Source organism: Tiliqua scincoides, chromosome 1 (genome assembly GCF_035046505.1).
Source record: "Tiliqua scincoides isolate rTilSci1 chromosome 1, rTilSci1.hap2, whole genome shotgun sequence".
Taxonomy (NCBI): Eukaryota; Metazoa; Chordata; class Lepidosauria; order Squamata; family Scincidae; genus Tiliqua; species Tiliqua scincoides.
Genome location: NC_089821.1, coordinates 62,752,407 through 62,774,599, shown reverse-complemented (window position 1 = coordinate 62,774,599; position 22,193 = coordinate 62,752,407). Strand labels below are relative to the sequence as shown.

The window sequence follows — 22,193 nt, the reverse complement described above, 5'->3', positions numbered from 1 at the left end:
AAAAGGCAATTGCTGCTCCTCCTGCCAGTTCCCTTCCTGGCCCAAAGTGGCTAAAACACTGCATACTACTGCAAGGCAATCAAGGTCAGTGGGGAATCTCCACTCTTATATTTGAGTGGTGCAGGAGCCGCAATCAGCACACTGCAGACATGTGGTTGCTGGTGAACAGGTACTGCTGCTGGTGTCAGTAGCATTGCCTACATTCATTGTCACTTGTAAATGGATTCCATGGCACTTGTAAATGGAATGTATCCATATACATTTCCCAGGAATGGCCATGGGAACTGGCACCTAGATGGTCATCAGAACTGATTCACTGAGATAGATGTATGAGGCTGTTTTATCAGCATTCTTTCATCCCATTGGAAATTTGTTCTGTGGGAGGGTGAGGGATCTCAAAAATAATTTCAGTACCCTGCCAAACTACAGTTTGTAGGATCCTTTGGGGGAAGCAGTAACATTAAAAGAGATACAAAACATGATCTGTGATTGTCACATTTTAAGATTCAGTTGCAGAAAACATTGGTGGATACTTTTTCACAGGTATCTACAGTACTAAACTCTGTACCTTTAAAAAATTGCACTCTGTTCGGTTGGGATGTAATTAGTCATAAGAATAAGAAGAGACCTGTTGAATCCAGCCAAGAGCTGGATTCTAGTCCAGCTAGTCCAGCTTCCTGTATTACACAGTGGCCCATCAGATGCCTCAGGGAGCACTCCAGTCAACAAGATATCAGTATCCAATAGCCACTCCCTTGCATTAGGCATTCAGAGTTAGGCTACGACTAAAGCACTGCATCTAGTCATAATGGCTTGTAACCTGTGTAACCTGTGATGGACTTTTTCTCCATTAATCTGTCCCTTCATTAATCTGTCCAATCCCCAGGTGCCATCCTGTGTTCTGTGTTTAATGTGTTTAATGGCGCTTACTCCTAGGAAAGTGTGTAGCAGTCTATTTTTTTTCCTTTGGCACCATTTTGCAAGGACCTTCTTCTGTGATGCTCAGTCCTTGCAAAGATAAATGAGTGTACATGCAATAATCACATATTACCCCCCCCCCATTTACCCAACCATCACTCTCTTCCCCTTCCTCTGTTGTCTCCCTTGTGCCTGTTTCTAGATTGTGAGCCCCTTGGGGCAGGGACCTGTCCTCTCATCTGTTACAAAGCACCATGTACCATAATGGCAACATATAAATAATGATAAGCATGTTAGGGGTCTTCTAAAGCCTTGCTTTAACATGACATAACAAAGGTTTAAAAAAAGAATATTGCATTCAGTATATAAATGCCTAATTCTCTCATTGTTCATGTTTTTCATACCAGCAGCAGTTAGAGAGCACCATTTCACATTCTTGTTTAGCTAGACACAGATCTAGCCAGCACTATGGGATTCATAATGGAGATCTGAAGCAAAATTCTTAGTTTTTTACTGGAAGATTTAAGAGGACATATCCAGCCTTGCCCTTTAAAGAATTCTCTCTGCATTCTTCATTTCCTAGGTTTTGCAATAGGCTCCCATCATGAGTAATGGTGCTTGGGTGGGAACATGGAGGCCTCATCGTCCGAGGGGCCCAGTCATGGCCCAGTTTACCAGTCCTGGACCCAAGTACTACGTACAAGGAGCAACAGGTATAAACAAACAAACAAACAAGAATGTACAGCAGTGTTTCCCAAGCTGTGAGTTGTGGCTCCCAAGGGAGCAGTGGAAACCAACCAGGGGAGCTACAGAATCCATGTGAAAAACTTGCCACGCTATACAATGTACAGATCATCCCTTGTTATCCACTAGGGTTCCATTCTGGAACCCCTCGTGGATAAAAAAATCTGTGGATTAAAAAAACAGTGGAAAAATAGATTTAATGACCCACTTCCAGGTTTCTTGCCCCTCCATTGCTCCTAATGGAATAAGGTTGAGCCTCAACATTCTCAGGAGTTTGATTCTGGAACTCCCTGCTGACACCTTAAAATGTGTTAAATAAAAGCTGTTTAAAAAAATTGAAAAGTGCGTCCTTTTACAATTGTGGTTTAAAACAGCTTTTCTTACTGTTGTAGAGAGGCAGTCAGAAATGCATAGGATCCCCTGCCTTTGCCTGGCTCAGGTGAAGATTGGAATGATTGCATGACTGTCCCTCTACAACAGTATGAAAAGCAATTTTTTTAAACTGTGGTTTTAAAGGGATGGATTTTTTCCCCATGAGAAAGAGCAGCACACTCCTTCTCATTTGCAGTGGCCATTCATGTTGAGTCAAATCCGTGTATAAAAAATCCATGTATAACAAGGTTGGACCTGTATAATATTATAGCCCTAATAGGGTGCCACAGCCAATGGCCCAGTCAAAATGTTTGGGAACCACAGATATACTATTGAGTTATGCCCTTTTCCATGTCTGTTCAAACATGACTTTAAACTATTCAAGGGTCAAATGAATTTATTTTATGCAAACCCTCATGTTGTAAAATCTCAGCTTTGGGAGTAAGCCAATGTGGTTTCCTGCATAGCTCCCACTGAGATGAATGGGATCATTGTAAAAGCTCTTGTGCAGTTCCCATTCATTTCAGTTGGACTCAGGGACTTGCGCCAGCCTAAAACGAGGTTAGGATTGCACCCTAAGCCATAAAGCATGTTTGCATCTCCTCAGGAGCAAGCCACACAAGTGCAAGGAGGTGCACTGGAGTGTGGAGACTGCATCCAGCCTCCATGGCAGCTTATGGAGTGAGCCTTGCATTGACCGAGCTCAGCTGATGCAAGGCTCTGGGGTGGGCGGGGAGGAGGCAGGGGGAGGTATTCTGGGGCAGGGGAAGGGTAAGCGGAGGGCGGAACTAGGGGGAGGCGGGTGGGGAGCGGGAGGAGGGGCTGAGATCTGGCTGTAATACCAGATCCCAATCCCCGTTCCCAAGCAGCACAGAGTGGCTGGAAGCCACTTCACTCTCCTCAGACCTGTGTGACCTCAGGAGGTGGCACAAGTCTGAGGGGACCCATAGGGGCAGCAGTGGCTTACACGGGGGTAAGGGGAAAAGTTTCCTCTTACCTCTGGCTGAGCCACTTTGGCGCCCTATCCTGTGCTGGATACAGCGCAAGCCTCTTGGTCTGCCTGTTCCAGCGCAAGACAGGATTGTGCTGTTACTGAGGAAAGTTTCACTTTGGATTGTACTGACAGCATTTCTCAAAAGTAGTAACATAACACTGGACAACAAATTTTTATAAAGGTCATGCCCCCAAGATTAAATTAGTAATTTCTTATAGATTTTGAGGTCCTGAACATGAATATGAAAAATGAAAATGCCAAATTGGCAACAAAATTGGTTTGTGAGAGATCTGCCATAGACAGTTCCATAGACATGTACTGGTAAATGTCTATGGGTCCAATCCTATCCAATTTTCCAGTACCGGTGCAGTCGTGCCAATGAGATGTGTGCTGCATCCTGTGGTGGGGAGGTAGCCACAGAAACCTCCCCAAGATATGGAAACATTTTTTCCTTATCTTGGGGTGGCATTGAGGTTGCACCGATGCTGGAAACTTGGATAGGATTGGGCCCTATGTCTTTCCCACCACCTATATATGCAGTGCATTTAGTTTCTCCTAAACTAGAACCAATCAACAGATTTCATTGTCATTTTTGTGTTCAGCACATCAGCATTAGTATTTGAAATTAGCTATTTTCATTTCAGAGGCAAATTGTGCATTGTCCAGGGTAATCTGTCACTGGATGCCAGTATATTACTAATGATGGATGGGAATGGTACAAGGTCTGGATCAGGAGCTGACATGGGCTTCTGCACCGGCCTCCCTCCCAAAGTGGCATGAACATGCTTTATGGCATGTTCGTGACACTTGAAGGCTGGTGCAGGGGGCCTGCGCTGGCTTATGTACAGGTAAGGATTGCTCTGCCTGATACTTAAGACACAAGTGAACATTGGAAATATTTCTCCTTGAAAACACGGCTTTTCATGTGAAAAAGGAAATGGAGAACATTCAGCATAGATATTCCAGACACCTCTGTTGTCAGAAGATTTACCACCCTTCATGCATACCTCCTGCCATGGCAATTACATAAATTGGAAATCTCAGTGCTTGTTCCCTCATCTGAATATCAGCCCTGGCTGATATTTGATGTATGCTGCAGCTGGGCATGTGGCAAAGCAGTACCATGATTGTTCTATCATAGAGCCAGGCTAATTTTCAACTCTGCTGAAGAGTGTGGAAACAGTTAATCAATCCTGTGCAGAAAATCTCCTCTGGCTATAAAGCAGGGCAACCAGATGGTTGCTTTGCCAGCTCTAGTGCACTCTGTCCTCATCACATGTCTAGAGCTATTTCTGCTTCTGAGAACTGGAGCCAATCTGTATACATTGTGCAGAAGGAGCTAGTAGACTTTTTAAAACATACATTAACTCCATGTGAAAAAAGAACAACTCCCTGCATGCAACAAACTAGTGCATCAAGCAGAAAGATTTAACCCAACCCTCAGCTTGAAGTGCTAGCTTACTACATGCATGGATTCTGTCAGCATTCAAAAACAAGATCCTGCACCTGCAGAAATCAGCTCTTGGTCTTCAGAGATTCAGGGGCTGATCAACACTTCTTTATGAAGAACTCATAAGAGCAGCAACATGATCCAAAGCAGACATTCCCAATTCAGTGGCAGAGCATGTGCTGCTTTGCATGTCCAAAGTCTCAACTTCAGTCCCTCATCATGGCTCTGATGAACGAATCTGAGGAAGTGAGGCTGGGAAAGAGCTTCAAGAACTGCTGCCACCAGAATTGCAAGAGCTTGGGATGGATGAGTCAGTGTTCTGATCCTGTTCATGCATGAACCTATATCTTCTCTCTCAAACATTGGCACAAATGTTCTTTGCAGGTTATGTCTCCCACATCCCAACCAAAAGGAAAGCCCCTGCCTACACTATGCATGGCTCCAGACCGCCACCCAACAAAGACTGCATTCCAGGTCCTTACGAGGTGTTGAGCTCTCTGAGTCACAGAGGAAGGAAGTCTGCTCCAGCTTACACAATGGCTGGACGCCCCAGAGTGAGAGTGGAGATCACACCAGGTCCTGGTGAGTCATCTTCTTCCATCTGACATGTATATTACCTGTCACCTTCAGAGATCCTTCTCTGGGTGCCCCTGTCCCTAAGCCTAGTGAGGGGGCTATTAGGGAGAGGGGCTTTTCAGTGGCAGCACCTTGCCTCTACAATGCTCTCCCCAGTGAGGCTCACAGGGCCCCCTATTCCCATATCTTTTTGGTGGCAGTGGAATCATCTAAAACTCTCATTGAATTGGCTTGGCTTGCCTGTTGCAGTGTTATGGCTTTACTATTTGTTTTCTTGAGCTTACTATGTTTACATTGGATTGCTGTGGTTGTTGTTGATGATTTGTTAGCTGTCTTGGGAAGAGTAGTACTGACGGGTAAAGTACAATTTTTTAAAAAATAAATTAATACACTTTGAAGCAGGATTTTGGAAACATTCCCCACTGCTGTATGAATGGAAGACATTTTGTCCAGTTAAGAAATCCACACAAATTGCTCAAACAGAACCAAATCTGTACTACTTAGATTCACACCACAAGATTGTTTAGGGCCCAATCCTGAACACTGCACACCGGCTCACCGCTGGTGATCACTGTCACAAATGTGCCATAAGGCACGTTTGCAAGCCCTTAGCACGGGCCCAGCGCCGGAGCTAGCACTTCGGGGCTGGGCGTGTGTTCCACTGCCTGGTGGTCGCCCAGACTGCCAGGTGGAGGATTGGTGAGTGGGGGCATGGGGAGAAGTGGGGAGGAGGCATTTCGGGGCAGGGAGATGTGGGGGGAGGAGTGTGGTGGGGGAGGGAACAGGGCCACATGGCTCGACAAGGGACTCTATGATTCTGTGCTGGCTCAAGAGCTGCTGCAGAATCAAGCAGCCCCATTGCAGGGCTACTTCCCTTACTCAGAGGAAGGGGACAAAAGTCCCTTTCTCCCGAGGAGATGGCGGCAGCTGCCTGGGGCGCGTTGGATGGTGCGGCAGCCATTTTGGCACTGTGACAGCCCTGTGCTCCAGGCAGCTCAGGATTGGGCTGTCCATCTCTTGTCTCTTGTTTAGTGAACAAGAGAGTTTTGTTAAGCAACTGTGTTTTGAAGTGCCCTTCTAGAGCAGTCCGTGGTGCTGTGGCTCTGACTTGCTGTTTCTCAGGCCCTCCTTTGTAGGCCTCTGCCTGTGGTCCGGACACAGACCCATCTCTCTTTTCTACCCAGGGCTATCAAAGTCCTGAGTAAGGGACAACTATGTGTGATATTAAACATGTCTGCATGTGGTTGCAGACTAATTTTACCCATGAGTGGGAGCCATATGGAAGCCATAACCATAGTACAGAGGTAGAAATATTTAACTTTTTACCTCTGTACAGTTTTTGTGCTGAAAAATGCTATGAGAGAACTGCAAGTTAACCCTAAAAATGCCATTTGCTACATGTTACATATCTTATTTCAGCTGGATTTTGATTAGTCATCTAACAGCACAATCCTATCTATCCTTCCCCACTGATGCAGCTGTGCCTCTTGACTGGCAGTCCCTCACATTTGTTCTCATACCCAGGGGTAAGCCTCCATTGCCCAAATAGGTCTCCTTGGATCTATAATAGTTATTTTGCTGGTGCAAGTCCAAAAAGAGTAGAGGAGGGGGAGGGAACAGTGTTGATCCTGGTGCACACTGGTGGCATCAGAACCTACCCCCTCCTTTCCCCCATTCTGCCTCCTGCCAGCCCCCCTCCCTGTTCTTCCCCTTCTCCATCCTGTTCTTCCCTGGACACTACCACTGGCTTACCTTCACTGCCAGTGGTAGCCAGTTGTGGCAGCAGACCTCTGAGCATTTTTAGGGCAGTCCCAAAGCAGCCACCAGCATCACACACAGCACTGTTGTGTAATTGTATACGATGGCAGAACTGTGTTCTACTATCGTGAAGGGCTGTGTTGCCCTAGTTATGATAGGGCTGTAACAGCATAATCCTACGCATTTCCACTCAGAAGTAAGCCCTAATTGAGTTCAATGAGACTTACTTTCAGGTATGTGTCTACAGGATTGCAGCCTTAAAGTTTCTTAATGGTAATGTATGGGTTTGTGTGTGTGTATTTTATTTTTATTTTTATTTCTTTGTTGCTTTTGTCATGAATGCTTGCATTACAACCGCAGTTTTAGCCAAATCATTCCCCTCTCCATAGCCTTCAAAAATAGTAGCTGAGGAGGACATCACAATAGGTAAGGGGGCTAAGACCCCTCTGGTCGTTCTATATTTCAAATACTCTTTGTGGATTTTTGATGCTATTTTGTTGTATCTGACGTATTTTTGCTATTTTAATATTGTATGTGAGTTGCCTTCTTTTCCAGTAGAAAGTCAGAATAAAAGGCTTTTCAATAAATGCAATAAGGTGCAACCTTTAATCTGATTATGACCATTGATTTTCCTTTTACTTAGCCTCTTACTCACCAGAGAAATCGAACAAAGTGGTATATAAGCGATCTCCTATGCATTCTATGTCATTCAGGACTACAGGGGCCAAAGTAGATACCACTCCAGGTAAAATGTATCCCTTCTTTATTTATTCTTCCATCATAGGATACCAAAGAACCCAACATACTGTATGGAAGACTCTGAAAAAGATTTGAGTCAGGGCCCTCTGACTTGGCACTCATCCCCACGCATGCTGACTGTGCCTGGGGATGCTGTTTATGTTTTCACAGCATGGAAAACCTTGGGGGGGCAAGCATTCTGACAGCGAGCAGCAGGGAGATTTAGCTGGGAGGCAGGAAAGGGTTCATGAATTGGGCAGGAGGGGTGGAGGTGAGAGTGAGCTCTTTTCCCCCCACATCTGCTAGGAAGGAAAGAACCAATAATCATTGGACAAAGGGTGGGCATTCAGATATTTTTCTTGGCTGAGAGAGAGCAGGAGGAGGAGCCCAAGGGAGCTGTTGCCTTACAATTGGCTGCAAAAGCCCAGGGAGGCAAGAGAAAACTCTTTTGCCCAGTACTGCTTTCCAACCTTATGGCTTCTCTTGGCTCTATTGTTCCTTGGAGGAGGAATTCTCATTGAATGATCTGCTCAATTGGGACTACTTCTGAGTACAGCTGCAAGGATCCAGTTGCCTGGCCTCCCAGCTGCTTCTTGTGACCCTCCTCCTCCCTCTCACCACTTCTGTCCCAGCTCTCCCTCCCTCCCTCCCACCCCTGTTTACAGATGGGTGGGGACAGCAGGGGTGTGTTCAAAGAGAGCTCTGACACACACGCATCCCTCAGCAGCAGCCCCATTTTTTCCATGGCAGGTTTTTTAAATGGGGGGGAACTCGACTCAAGTTCATTAGCATCACTATAGCAGTCATTTTCAACCACTGTGCCATGAGTTGTCCACAGGTGTGCTTCAGGAATCTGGGGGAAGGTCATTTATTAGTAAAACCAATGGGGATATGAGCCCCCCACTGGCAGCATGGTGTGCCTTGTCAATTGTCAAAAACCTGATGTATGCCTTGACAATTTTAGTGCCTTGTCAGTATGCCATGAGATGAAAAAGGTTGAAAATCGCTGCACTAAAGGGCAACTCTATCTCATTAGGACTCTTTTTCGAATCAAGTTGCAGGGGGTGGTGACTTGACTCAAGTCAAGCCCTGCTGGGTTTTCCCAACACTATTTAAAAGTAAGTAAGTAAGAGATTAAACCTTAGACTTCGTACATATAGGATGGAAGGTCTTATCCTACAGTGGCAATGCTTGTAGATGCCTAGCACTTGTCATCCGCATGTAAAGAGAGAGAGAGAGAGAGAGAGAGAGAGAGAGAGAGAGAAGACACAGTTATAGGACACATATAACTTATATGTAGAAGTTAACATGCCACTTTTGAAACAGAGACAAAACCTATTTGTGATATACTGCGGTAGTTTGTAGTTCAAAAGAAAATTGTCAAAAAATCCCACTTGGGGGGAGGGTAACAAAATCATTGAGTACTCTTAAACTTGTTAGATCCTAGCCATTGCCTATTTAGAAAAGGTACTGAGAATAAAACGGCTAATATTATAATGCCATTGTACAAATCAATGGTGAGGCCACACCTGGAGTATTGCATTCAGTTCTGATAGTCACATCTCAAAAAGGATATAGTGGAAATGAAAAAGGTGCAGAACAGAATGACCAGAATGCTTACTGGGCTGGGGCACCTGCCTTACAAGCAAAGGCTACAGTGTTTGGGGGCTCTTCAGTCTAGAAAAAGTAACCTGGGGGGCCATAACTGAGATGTACAAAACTATGCAGAGGATGGATAGAGTGGATAGAGGGATACTCTTTTCCTTCTCACACAACACTAGAACCAGGGGATATTCATTAAAATTGAGTGTTGGGAGAGTTAGGTCAGACAAAATACTTTTTTACCCAGTCTGTGGAATTCCTTGCCACAGGATGTGGTGATGGCATGTGGCCTAGATGCCTTTAAAAGGGGAGGAAAAGTCCACCACAGGTTACAAGCAATGATGGGTATGTGCAACTTCCTGAGTTTGGAAGTAGGCTACCTCAGAATGCCAGGTGCAAGAGAGGGCACCAGGATGCAGATCTCTTGCTGTCTTGTGTACTCCCTGAGGCATCTGGTGGGCCACTGTGAGATACAGGAAGCTGGACTAGATGGACCTTCTTGTTTCCTCTGATGCAAGCCTCTGGCACACTTCACACTGACCACAATTTCTGCTTTCAGCTCCAAATCTTTATGCAATCCCTGAGGTGCTTGGACCCCACACAGTCGCCACATCAGCCAGCCCTTGTTACTCCATGGCATGGAAGAGTAAACTTGGGTGTTTTGATGAAGACCTTCATAAGGTAAGCTGTTTCTCATTCTTCGTGTAGCGTCTTGGTTGGCTATCAGTAGGAGAGGTTTCTTGTTCTCAGCAGTGTAACTTGTTTTAAATCTTATTTAATATTTTAATCTCTAGGGCATATCACTACAGTATTTGATAGTGCTGTCTTCAACTAGTATATTGCATTTCACTTTTTGCTCTGAACATGGTGCTCTTAAGCCTGACCTTCAGCCACTACAGTTGTGCAGTGACAAGCACAGTCTGTAGGAAGAGTGCCACCCAGTGGTATGAGATGCTGGGCACAGCATCTCAGATTTTTTTCCTTTGAGTCAGTCCCCACATTCAGTTTGCAAGTCATCAAATGTTCAGTCATCAAATTGTGTGAAGTTAAGTACATACATGTGAAACCTGCCCTATACCTGCATTAGGACTTCAGGGCCCAATCCTATCCCATTTTCTGGGGCTGGTGCAGCCATGTCAATGGGGCATGTGCTGCATCCTTTGGTGGGAAGGTAATCAAGGAGGCCTCCTCAATTTCAGGGAACATTTGTTCCCTTACCTCCAGGTTGCATTGTGGCTGCAATAGTGCTGAAATGTTGGATAGGATTGAGCTCTCAATCTGGCAAAACACTAACCACATGAGGATGCAAGAAAAGATTTATCCTATTATGACAAACTGTGTTACAAAATCTATTTTTTTCAATACAAATTATCACTGACAGCTTTGCCTTCAAACAAATCTACAGCAATCATTCAGTTGGGTTTTTTTAAAGGAAGCTTTACTGAGATGTTTTAACATCTTAAATGTTAAGACACTATGAAAAGCACAAACTTTAAACAGTATGCCAAAAAAATTGAAATGTCTCTTTCAAGTGGTAATCTGAGGAAATTTTATAATTCAATCAATTTTTCAGGTAGGTGATAGCAAATACCATTTAATAATTATATCCACATGTCTATCCACAAAAGTAACTAACAGATCTTGGAGGGAAGCCTAGCTTGTCTGCAAGAAGTGTTATCAATGTACTAATGTATAACAGCCCAATCCTAACCTGTGCTGGGACAGGCAGGCCAACTGTACTGCACTGTATCCAATGCAAGTGAGGAGGTGGCTGTGGTGCAACTCAGAATAAGGGGGTATTTATTCCCTTACCCCATGTCATGCACCAGCCACCCCTATGGGGCTACTTGGATCTGCACCAGCAAAATCTCTGATACAAATCTGAGCAGCCCGGTATATCACCAAGCTGGCTAAGAGGGGGGTTAGGATCCAGCCTAAGTTGCTGAGGCCAGTCCCCCCCCTCCCAGGCCTGGTCTGCCCACTGGTCCTCCTGCCTCAAAACTCCCCCATTCTGCCCTCCTGCCACCCTCTCCAACCCCCCAAACCGGCCTCCCTAGGATGGCACAAACCAACCAGGTCTAGGACCTGATTCAGCCTCTAGGAGCCAGTGTACATCCATGTGCTAGCTGAACCAACTCCCGAGTAGTCACAAACATGCTTTATGCCAAATTTGTGACACCTTGGGCTGGTGCAAGGGACTTGTGCCAGTTGAAGTGCTTCTCTGAATTGTGCCCTGAGTGAAATACAGGAAAAAGCATTCAAAGTCTACAGAGATAAGACAAAAGGATCCTGTTCACAGGACATGGAGGAGGAGTAAAGCAAGGAGGAGGTGCTAGAGCAGAATGAGGAAAACAAGATAATTCCAGTGAAGGAAACTATTTTTAATGCGTTTTAGTACATCACAATGAGCTGTTCCTTTTCTCTGGGAAATGAGAGATAAACAGTGCAGTCCTAAGCATGTTTACCGAGAAGTAAATCCCACTAATTTCACAGAACTTACTCTCATGTAAATGAGCATAGACTGGTAGTTTCAGGTTTCATGTTCCTTTTCATCAGTGGAGATTCTATGGCTTCCCTCTTACAGACTCCAGGTCCTGCTGCATATAAGAAGCCAGAGACAGAGATCTACAAAAAGAGAGCACCAAAGTACTCTATTGGCATCAAAAGTAAGGTTATAGGTGATAAAGCAACACCTGGACCTGCAGACTATGAATTAGGAAAGGTGAGAAACAGTTTCCTCCTAGTTTTTTCTTTCTTTTCAGTAGCTGTTTATAACAGCTTGCTTTACCGTGTCCACATGATGCGAATGCACAACCTCCTGATTTTAGAAATGGGCTATGTCAGAATGCCAGATGCAAGGGAGGGCACCAGGATGAGGTCTCTTGTTATCTGGTGTGCTCCCTGGGGCATTTGGTGGACCGCTGTGAGATACAGGAAGCTGGATTAGATGGGCCTATGGCCTGATCCAGTGGGGCTGTTCTTATGTGTAGAAACAACATCACTGTGTTTCTTTTTTTTCAGGCAATGCAGGCTGAGTTTTCCCAGCAAAAAACGGGAAGGTGTGGGAGGGGGGGAGAGATAAATGTTAAATTTTCCCCTGCCATAGCATGAATAAAAGTGAGGAGATATTAGGATGCAGTAACACCCTTCATCTTCGTGAAGTCTAGGGTAACACTCTTACCCTTGGAACCTACCTCTCATGTCCCATATACACAAATAACCATTCGTAGGTTTTTATATATATTTGTCCATTCATTTGGCATGACAGTGGTTGCCATGAGTATTAATTCCAAGCATGGTTTGAAGACATTGTCTTCCAGAAATGAACACCTGTGCTGCCCAATTCTATCCCCCACCATTGGTATTGATGCAGCCACACTATTGGACTGTGCACTGCATCCAGTGGTAGTGGGGTGATCAGGAGATATGACAGAGATAAGTAATAATTTTTTTTTACTTACCTCTAAGTAGGACCCCAGATGGCCTATGGGTCTCATCAGACCCATACTATACTATATAGTTGATATAAGTGCAAAGAGAGAAATAGGGTGGGGCAGGCTGAAAAATGGGGCATAGGATTTAGCATGTGCATTTGCTGCTGAGATCCTCCACCTCCAGTCCCCCAAACCCTGCCCTCCTCCCTCCCAACCCCAGAACACCCCCCCCAAACCTCCCCTTCCCTACCAATAATCAGTGCCTGCAGAGCCTCCCAGAACTGCTGCTGCATGTGCTGCACCTTTTTCTGTTTGTGGCTGCACCAGTGGCCTGGTTTTTGCACTGCTGTTAAGGACCTTATGCTGCTGGAATGCTAGTTGATGACATCATCACACCGTTGCTTGGATTGGTGCTGCATGGCCACATGACCTTAGAAGGAACACTGGTCATGGGATGGCCCTGAAGTAGCCCATACCTTTAAGCATCACATCATTGGCTCTGAGCAACCCAGTGCGAGGCACAAAAGCATATTCAACTTAACATGCTGTCTAGAACCATCTACTGTTGCAAGGCTGCAAGCCATACACAGCTGTTTCAGAATCAATACAACTTCTTTTTAGCAGCTCTAGGTTTCAGGGGCCCCTCAGCAAGCTCCCCTATATATGTGCCTTTTCATACCTCAGGAGAGACTATGGGCACAGAGATGGTCCCAGGGATCAGTGGGTCCTTGACAGTGGCCAAGGTGTGCTGACTTGTCTGTGCAAGCAGCAGCACCAAGGAAGAAAACCACATAACCTTTTAACAAGCAAACAAAAGCTACTGCAATCCAGACCAGGTGAACAGAAATGCAGCTGGCCAGAATTACTCCAGCATGTCCGTTTCACATTGCATATTTTCTCCCCTGCTTCTAGGTATCATTGATCAAGTCTTGTGCTCCAGTTGTCACTTTTGGACTTAGACACTCTGAATACACAACACCCTTGATTGTGGATGTCTACTGAATTTGTCCCTTGCTCAGAAATCAGATTTTTTACTGATACTTCTACATCATGTTTCTCCATGGTTTAAAGCAGCCTATTTGCATAACTTCCAAATTAACTACCACCCATTCAAGTACTTGTACAAATACAAACCCTGAAGGACCATTTCAACTATGCAGAAAGTGATTAAAGACTGAAGGTACTCTCTGATGAAGGCATGTATTATAGCCCCACCGCTTGTGCTGAGGACCAACTGCCATCAAACGTGCTCCACTGTCGAGGCAGTTGACTACACCTGCTGCAGGTCTACAATCTGACACCAGCATATACAGGCACTGTGCTGTTCTTCAGAAGTTGGGATTAGAGTTATGTTTGTTCGAAAAGCTACTCAGACTCCTGAATGTGTTTATTCCTGCAATTAACTCTCATAAAATATTTTGTATATCCCTTTTGCCATCTTCAGTTGTGAAATGTGTTTTACTTTTTTCATTCAAAATATTTCTAGCCCAACTTTGGTCCCATTCAAGGGACTAAGGCAACTTATGACATCTAAAAACAGTGTCTCAATCCTGTCTTTAGAAGCAGAGAATTAGAAGGGATCTTATCCAAACCCCTGCCTGAAGCAGGAAATCCTTCTGAAGCATCTCCAGCAAGTGCCTGTCAAGCCTCCAGTAAGGGAGAACCCATCAATTCCCCTGGCAATCTGTCCCACTGCCAAACCACCCTATTAACAATTTCTTCCCAATGTGCAAATGGAATCTCTTCCGGAATCCCTTCAGAGGACATGCTGTATAAGCTGTAGTTAAAGAACCAATTGAAAGAGAAAGGAACATTTTAGTTTTCCCCAATTAGGAGTAAGTTTCAACGCAACTAGTGCCTTCCAGCTCAATCAGCTGTACTGATTCCCTAGCATTAGCACAGCAGCCAAAACCATCAGCACTGCATAGGCAACAACTGCCACCTCTCCCTGAAAAATCACAAAGGTGCTTAATGAAGAAGAATCACACCCTGGACTCTTCCTCAGCATCCTTTGTGGGTTCTACTATTTGGCACATTTCATGTTTCTTTTGCAAAGTTATTTTTGTTTTAATAATACAGTATCTTTTGTGACCATCCTTTGAGGAAGGCCTTGGCTATTCCCTTTATACAGATGGGCACCTCAGGCTGAACTTACCTTTCCAAAAACCACAGAATGAGTCCATAGCAGAGACAGAACTTGATTACAACTCTCTCAGATAAAAGTCTTCAGCTGCAATTCTATGCACTTATCAGAAAATAAGCCCCACTAAACCACTTCTGAAAAGACATGCATAGGATTGTGCTGTTACTCTATCCACTACTGTACTTCATAAAGAGTACAGTAAGTAAACAACCCTTTCCCCAGTGTCACTGCACTGATCCAATCTCTACTCCACCAACTGCTTTTAACTATGTTTTGAACCTTGTATGAGTATATGTGTTCAAGTCTCACATTACTCTTTGACTGAGAACAAACAATGGCTTCTACAGCATTGCTCGTTTCAAAGCTAAATGGCATTTGCTGCTCTTCGAACATCAGAACAGAATCAGTGATCCAGTGTCTTAACTAATTCTGCATCTTTCAATTGCACACCAGAATTAAAGACTGCTTAGCTTTTTCAGAGTTCTTAGCACTATAACACATTGCATTTTTAGGTACATATCTGGAGTGGACCCTTGAGATATGGTATGATAAACATGTTTACAAGCACACATATCAAACAGGGAACACTAAGCTAAGAGCCACAATTGGCTATCACTCCCTACAGCTGAGAAAGTCAACAGCAACTCAGGTTTGCTTTGATATGAAGTATTCCGTATTCGGAAGCCCTAAAAGACCAGCAACTGGTCTTATTACTGAGGACAACATATATACAAATCCTGAATAAGCTCAATGAGTTGGCCCACTTGTTCTAAGGACAGATGAGCAACCAACCATGTAGCAGTGAGGACCATAGTTCTTATCTTGCAAAGAACTGGTTGTTACTAGAAGAGCTATCTTGATTACTTTGTGTGCATGTACATGATGTGTGAACATTTGTTTTTCAAGCCTCAGAGAGAGACTAGAGTTTGCTAAGAAATGATCTACTAAATTCCAAATTTAATCTTGGAACAGATAGAAATGCAGAATTTAAAATACACTGTCAAATATATGTTCAAAATCTTTTTAGATTTTATTTTAAAGTTAAAAAGAAATTTGAAGATAGTATGGTTATGGTAAAGAGTTATGAAATAACTGATAAAAGTGGTTCACCCAAGGCAGAAAGTTTATCAAAGCCAAAACCAGGTTGCTAAACGCAAAGGATGAGTAGTGTATCAAAGCATATCATGTATCTCAGATTAGATTGTCACTGGAAACTTCCTCCTTACATTGTTCAGTATGAAATAGTAAATAAAATTATATCTGGAAAATCAGAATGTTAGACCAGTAGGCAAGATTTTTTAAAGTTAAATATACGTAGCAGCTTAGAACTAATTTTATTAATAGCTTGTTGCAACTCTAGGTGTCAAATCCTAGCAACAAACAAAATGGAGAGGCAACAATTAAAAAAAATAAGAGAAAGTTCTTCTATTTTGGATAGATGGTTGAGTTGAATGCGATAATTATTTAAGCAGCTAATTACAGGCAATGAATCGAGAATCAATCACTAAAAAAACCTTACAGAAAGTTGGAGTTAGAAGAAGGAAACAGCCTTGAATATTTTACAAAATAAAAAAGCTAACTTGTTATCTGGTTGGGTATAACTGCAAAAGATATAAATAATCCAGCCAGGAGACTGACTAGAAGGAAGAAAGCAAAAGTGACATCATTTGTGCAAGCCTTCTCTCTCCCTCCAGTTCCAAGTTTTCTAAGCATAACTCATTTCTAAATATAAAAAAGAGGAACTTGCAATAGGGAACTACTAGTGTACTTTAAAACACTAATGTTTCCAGGAATAACATTACGTAGTTTTGCAAAAAAAAAAAAAGGTCCACTGCAGAACTAGACTGGCTCCCAGGAGATATATGTGTCCAAGTACCACAATCCTCCAGGCAACGCCTTCTTTTAAATTGGACACTGGAACATCTCTGCTACAACAGGAGTATTGGCATGTTCTTGCTGAGCCCACAAAACCATAAGAGGCATCAACAGCATGTGTCCTCATCCACTCCGCAAAGAGACAAAGGTAACGTGTGAAGATTTCATTTCAACAGGGAGATGAATTATGCTACATTTAAGCTTTCAAAGAGAGCGATAGAACCACCAACTTTTAAATAAAGATTAGCTCAGAACAACCCAGAGAGATGACACTGGAGTTCAGAGAGAAGTCCTTCCCAAAATTCACATTGCAAAAGTTTTCAAAACTCTTATTGTTCCCAGCTATCAGTTTTTTCCTTCAGCATTTAAGTACAAAATCTTGACAGTCTCAAGTCCGTGCTCTTGTCACCAAATAATAAAGGACGAAGAAGATAGCAATCAGTCCAGCTGAGACGTAACAAAGCAGTTTGCGATTGTCTCTTCCTGACCGGGTCATAGTGGAAAAACGCTTCACACTTCCCGAAAGAAGACCCGTGACACTCATGAAATCAGAGTCCTGAGGCAAAGAGAAGGTAAAAAAAGATTTAGAACCACACTGCTTTTTCAAACAGTTCCTTTACATTAGATGGCAAAGGGAACTAAACTGTAAACTCAAAATCAATAGGAGCAAATTATTCATTTTACGTTTCCATTGTAGAGGAACATTCCAGAACAGCTGCATCAGTAAACTCAAAATTTAACATTCTTACACACATTTTATGTGAACAAATTCTGACTTTATTTATTCTCACACTAAGAGAGAAAATGTCTTGTCTGCCCTGGTATGCTCCATGGCTAATCAAAAACTTGAACAACTTGAACATCGAAACTTGGGATTCAATGCAGGACACATCACATGCAACTGTGAGTGTATGTGTGTGAATCATGTATCATAATGTATGGGATCTGTTCTTGAAAGTCGAAAGCTTTTGCCAAACAGCACTTTAGGAGCCCTATGAGGTAGGAAACTGATGCCAATTACCCTTGCACTTCCCAGAATTCACTACTCCCAATATGTAGAACAGCTGTCAATCACACCAGACATGTCAATCATGCTGTCATGATTCAACACTAATGAAAGCAGCATTATGGGAGATATTACTGTACAGCAGTGTACATTTCTCACACATTTAGCACCAGGACCCACTTTTTAGAATGAGAATCTGCCAGGACCCACCAGAACTGAGGTCATGACTGCAAGTGACATCATCAAGCAGGAAAATTTTTAATAGTCCTAGGCTGCAATCCTACCCACACTTACCCAGCAGTACGTCCCATTTACTATCACTGTTAAAAGAATACACATAGTAGCTTGTTAAAAGTACAGGCCTGTAACATTTCCCCAAATGTAGTCACATACCATGGGAGCATCGTCTAATACATTAAAAATAAAATATTGATACGAATGGGGACCCACTTGAAATTGGCTTGTGACCCATCTAGTGGGTCCCGTACCACAGTTTGAGAAACACTGCTGTACAGGAATAGTGAAATCGGTTTGTACATGAAAGGGAGCCATCCTAAAATAAGATAGTGGAAATGGCTATTTGGGAGAAGGGGACTGTTTTTCTTCTAATTTATTATTAAAAATATTTACATACTGCTTTACAACAAGCATAGTTCACAAAGTTTGGTAAACCAAATCAACAAATGGTTCCCTGTCCTCAAAGGGCTTAAAAGAAAGAAAGAAAGAAAGAAAGAAAGAAAGAAAGAAAGAAAGAAAGAAAGAAAGAAAGAAAGAAAGAAAGAAAGAAAGAAAGAAAGAAAGAAAGAAAGAAAGAAAGAAAGAAAGAAAGAGCGAGCGAGCGAGCGAGCGAGCGAGCGAGTCACTGGAACAGATATCATGTGCTGGGGCAGAGAGACAGTTGCTCTCCCCCTGTTATATAAATATAAATGTAAGAGGATATCATTTTAAAAGATGCCTCTTTGCCCAGTTAGCAGGGGTTAGAAAAATATTACAAACATATCTACTTCTGTATATCTAGGAAGTTTCCAGAGTTATGCAGAAATCCATTATTTTTGGGTAGTCCAGTTTCATGTTAACTGATAGGCACTCAACTAGCTTATTATATGCATATGTAAATTAAAAGAAGAAATAAAGACACATGCACACTAAAATAGCCCCTTTGGGTTCTAGGTCTTTGTGACCTTCTCAAAATGTTTGCAAATAAATGAAGTGCATGCATACTCTGCATGGAGTTGCTTACCATGCCATCCAGATAGTTGTTCTGATCTTCAACGTCTTTGTCAATGTCCAGTGCAAGCTATTCAAGACACAGTAAGAAACAAATCTTCAGATAATAAACTATTCTTTGGGCAGGAATAATAAACCCTGCAAATACAAACATGAGAGTATCATTTGCTCCTCCAACCTCTCCCAAAGCTATATGCACCTTACAGAATAATAATAATGCTGTGACCAGCTACAGTAAGGAAAAAACAAGGAGTAAAAAAAATCCCAGCAATGGAAACAAAGCATGCAGGTGAAATGATCAACGCACCGATTTCAACCTGGTGACTTTAGTGGCTAGGTTTTCTGTCATGCGCTTGTTTTCTTCATCTAACATGTCATCCACAGCACTTGGGTTCTGGCCTGAAATAAAAAGAAAGCATCTCACCACATGGATGTATTACAAAGATTGCATCTAGCTGTTATAAATAAAGCCAGATAAGAATGGGCAGGTTATTCTGATGACCTTCAGTATGCTCCAAGGCTGCTGGAGCCCAATCCACAGAGCCCAATCCTATGCATGTCTACTCAGAAGTCCCATTATAAATGAGGCTTACTGCCAGGAAAGTGTGGATAGGATTGTAGCCACAGTAATTTAGAGAGCACATCTAAGGGCACAGTAGCTTCCCACTTTCCCAGGGTACTGATGTTGCACCAGCCTGCAAGCACAAGGACTGCTCTAGGAACTTTCCTGCTTCCCAACCACTATGGAAGGCCAGCCAGGCCTTCTGCAGAAGAGACTTCTAGTTCCTGTCATTGTGCTCTTGGCCAGGGACACAGGAGGCAAGTGAAAAACTGAAAATATTTTCTTTTTAGGGTACATCTACTAAAATTGGATGTTGGGAGAGTTAGAACAGAAAAGAAAAAAATTTCTTTACCCAACATGTAATTATTCTATGAAACTTCTTGCCAGACTGGTGATAATGTCTGGCCTGGATGCCATTAAAAGGGATTTGACAGATTTCTGGAGGAAAAGTACTTCACAAATTACAAGCCATGATGGGTATGTGCAACCTCCTGATTTCACAGGCCTACAAAATTGAGGGTCAGAAAAGTTTTCCCCAAACTTTACAGTGGCTTGATATGAATTTGGGGTGCCGATTCAAAAAATGGTATCCATTTTGCCCTATCACGTCTAGTTTTGGAGATATAATGTATGATGAAGCCATGGTGTAGGCTTCCTCATGAAGAAGCTGCTTGAACCATTCACTAAAGAGGCTATGCTCTTTAGTGATAGAGCAAAACAGATGCCGTTTTTTGAATCAGCACCCCAAATATACCCAGGAATTGGTGTAACATTTAAGGAAGCAAAATGTGTGTTGGTCTGTATTTTAGAAGTAGGCTACTTCAGAATGCCAGATGCAAGGGAGTGGCACCAGGATGCAAGTCTCTTGTTGTCTTGTGTGTTCCCTAAAATGGGCCAGAGCCTCCCCAGCAGAGTCCTTTGAAAAGCACCACTGCTGTGTGAGGTGCTGAAGCACCCACAACCCACACGCAGTGAGGCAGGTGAGGCAGAGCCTCACCACTGGAGTCCTTTGAGAAGTGCCCTGCTGTGTGAGGTGCTGAAGCACCCACGCCCCGCGCACGGAGGTGCGTGGACACCTCACAGGGCAACTCCGGTGGGGAGGCTCTTCCTCACCTGCCTCCTCACCCACCGCGCATCCCTGCTCTTCTCTACAGTGGTTAAAGGCAGAGGCACTCAGTCCCCCTTTGGAGCTCCGTCTCCCCACACACCGCGGGCCACCCGGCGGCTTCGGTCCGCCGCGTACCCACCTCGGCCCCACTCCGCCATGGCTGCTTCCTGCCTTCGTGGCTCGCTCCGCCCAGGGAGGCGAGGCGCACCAACCGTTTGCTCGGGCGGCGCTGCGAAGGGGAGCGCAGTGCCCCCCTCGGCCCGGAAGAGAGGAGCAGGCGGGCGGCGGGCTGCCTCCCGGGGGCGCAGAGGGGGCTGCGCGGCGCTGGCAGCGGGTTTTGGGTGCGCAGCAGGCGGCGATTATTGCGCCACGAGGCTGGCTCAGAAAGACCTCCAGGGCTGCCCCCTCATTAAGGGGGCAGGATTCTCATGGATTGCCTCGGCCCGTTGAAGGGCTGGAGCAGCCACTCCGATCCGGATCTCTTGCGACGAGGTGGCCAGAAAAGGGCTCGGCTCCTGACCTTCCCAACACAGGCTGGAGACGCGCCATGCGCAGCCGAAGCCAGCCTTCCAGGGCAGGGGCACACAGGCTGCCAGGAGTGAGCCCCATTGGCTCGAAAGTCCTTAATTCTTAGTGGACGTGCGTGGGATTGGGTCCAGCTCCCACTGGGCAAAGCTGCTGGGTGGAAGCAGCCAAACCTCTTGTCTCCCTGTCCTTTCCTGCACTGAAGAAGGGGCACTTCTGCTCTCCTTTCCACTGCAACCTATTACTGTGGTTGAATACACCAAATAAAACAGTGATGCAGATTGAGAGCATGGGGAGACACACAGAGTTTTCAGGCCAATGGTGGTCTCCACGGGAGCAGGTGTTAAAGGCAAATAAAGGTGCCTGGGCCACAGGGAGCCTGTAAAGGCTACATGAGAGGCACAAAAGAACAAATGCACCATGCTCCATCTGCCAAATTCTTGCCTGTCACAAGCTGTTAAAGACCAAGAAGCCCTCTCAGAAAAAGGACAGCACCCCTTCCCCAGCGCTTCCCAGCCATCTCTTCTGAACAGAACAATACAAGCCCATAGACCAGCCATTTTCAGCCACTGTGCTGTGGGACACTGGTGTGCCATGGATGATCTGCAGGTGTGATGCAAGAGTTTGGGAGGGACCATTTGTTAGTAGGGCCACTGGGGGATGCAAGCTCCTGCTATCAGTGCAATGTGCCTTGACAATTTTAGCGTCTTGTCAGCATGCCCTGAAATGAAAAAGGTTGAAAATTGCTGCTTCAGGCCGCAATCCTATGCACACTTTCCTGGGAGTAAGCCCCATTGATTTTAATGGGACTTACTTCTGAGTAGACGTGCATAGATTGGGTTGTAAAGTTTCAATCCTGCACATGCCCAGGAGGAGTACATCCTATTGAACTCAGTGGGCTTACCTCTGAGTAGACAAGCAGACGCTTGTGCTGCATATGAGGATTTAAAACCCAGATCCTACCTGATTTAACCATCTACCTACCTGTTATGCTCTATGGCAATTTTGCCGTCCTGAACAGATTGTAGCAATTTGCTCAATTTGAAAAGGCCCCTTTTGAATGATTGCTCCGAGGCCACAGTCCTATACTGTGCACTACTTGCCTGGGAATGAGGCTGCAATCCTATACATGTCTTTCCTGGGAGTTCTGACACTTCCTTA

General features: G+C 44.3%; 2 protein-coding genes across 2 annotated transcripts; one reads left to right on the top strand and one right to left on the bottom strand.

Moving 5' to 3' along the window:
* Positions 1-1,522: 1,522 nt before the first annotated feature.
* Positions 1,523-13,819, top strand: CIMAP1A (ciliary microtubule associated protein 1A). Its single transcript, XM_066640398.1, has 6 exons — positions 1,523-1,631; positions 4,863-5,060; positions 7,456-7,557; positions 9,712-9,833; positions 11,737-11,874; positions 13,499-13,819. Exons 1-6 carry the CDS (start codon positions 1,523-1,525, stop codon positions 13,586-13,588), a joined length of 759 nt encoding a protein of 252 aa, XP_066496495.1. The 3' UTR covers positions 13,589-13,819.
* A 1,974-nt stretch (positions 13,820-15,793) lies between these two features.
* On the bottom strand, positions 15,794-20,699 carry BET1L (Bet1 golgi vesicular membrane trafficking protein like). The gene is made up of 4 exons (XM_066638867.1): positions 20,647-20,699; positions 19,145-19,236; positions 18,851-18,907; positions 15,794-17,160 (listed from the first exon to the last, which is right to left on the bottom strand). The coding sequence occupies exons 1-4, from the start codon at positions 20,663-20,665 to the stop codon at positions 16,993-16,995; spliced, it is 336 nt and encodes a 111-aa protein (XP_066494964.1). The 5' UTR covers positions 20,666-20,699; the 3' UTR covers positions 15,794-16,992.
* Between the last annotated feature and the right edge of the window lie 1,494 nt (positions 20,700-22,193).

Coding starts and splice junctions, on each gene's coding strand:
- CIMAP1A (XM_066640398.1), top strand. CDS start 1,523: ATGAGTAATGGTGCTTGGGTGGGAACATGGAGGCCTCATCGTCCGAGG. Junction 5,061..7,455: donor GGAGATCACACCAGGTCCTG/GTGAGTCATCTT, acceptor CCTTTTACTTAG/CCTCTTACTCACCAGAGAAA. Junction 11,875..13,498: donor CAGACTATGAATTAGGAAAG/GTGAGAAACAGT, acceptor CCCTGCTTCTAG/GTATCATTGATCAAGTCTTG.
- BET1L (XM_066638867.1), bottom strand. Junction 18,908..19,144: donor AAGTCACCAGGTTGAAATCG/GTGCGTTGATCA, acceptor TGTCTTGAATAG/CTTGCACTGGACATTGACAA. Junction 17,161..18,850: donor ACAACTATCTGGATGGCATG/GTAAGCAACTCC, acceptor TCTTTGCCTCAG/GACTCTGATTTCATGAGTGT.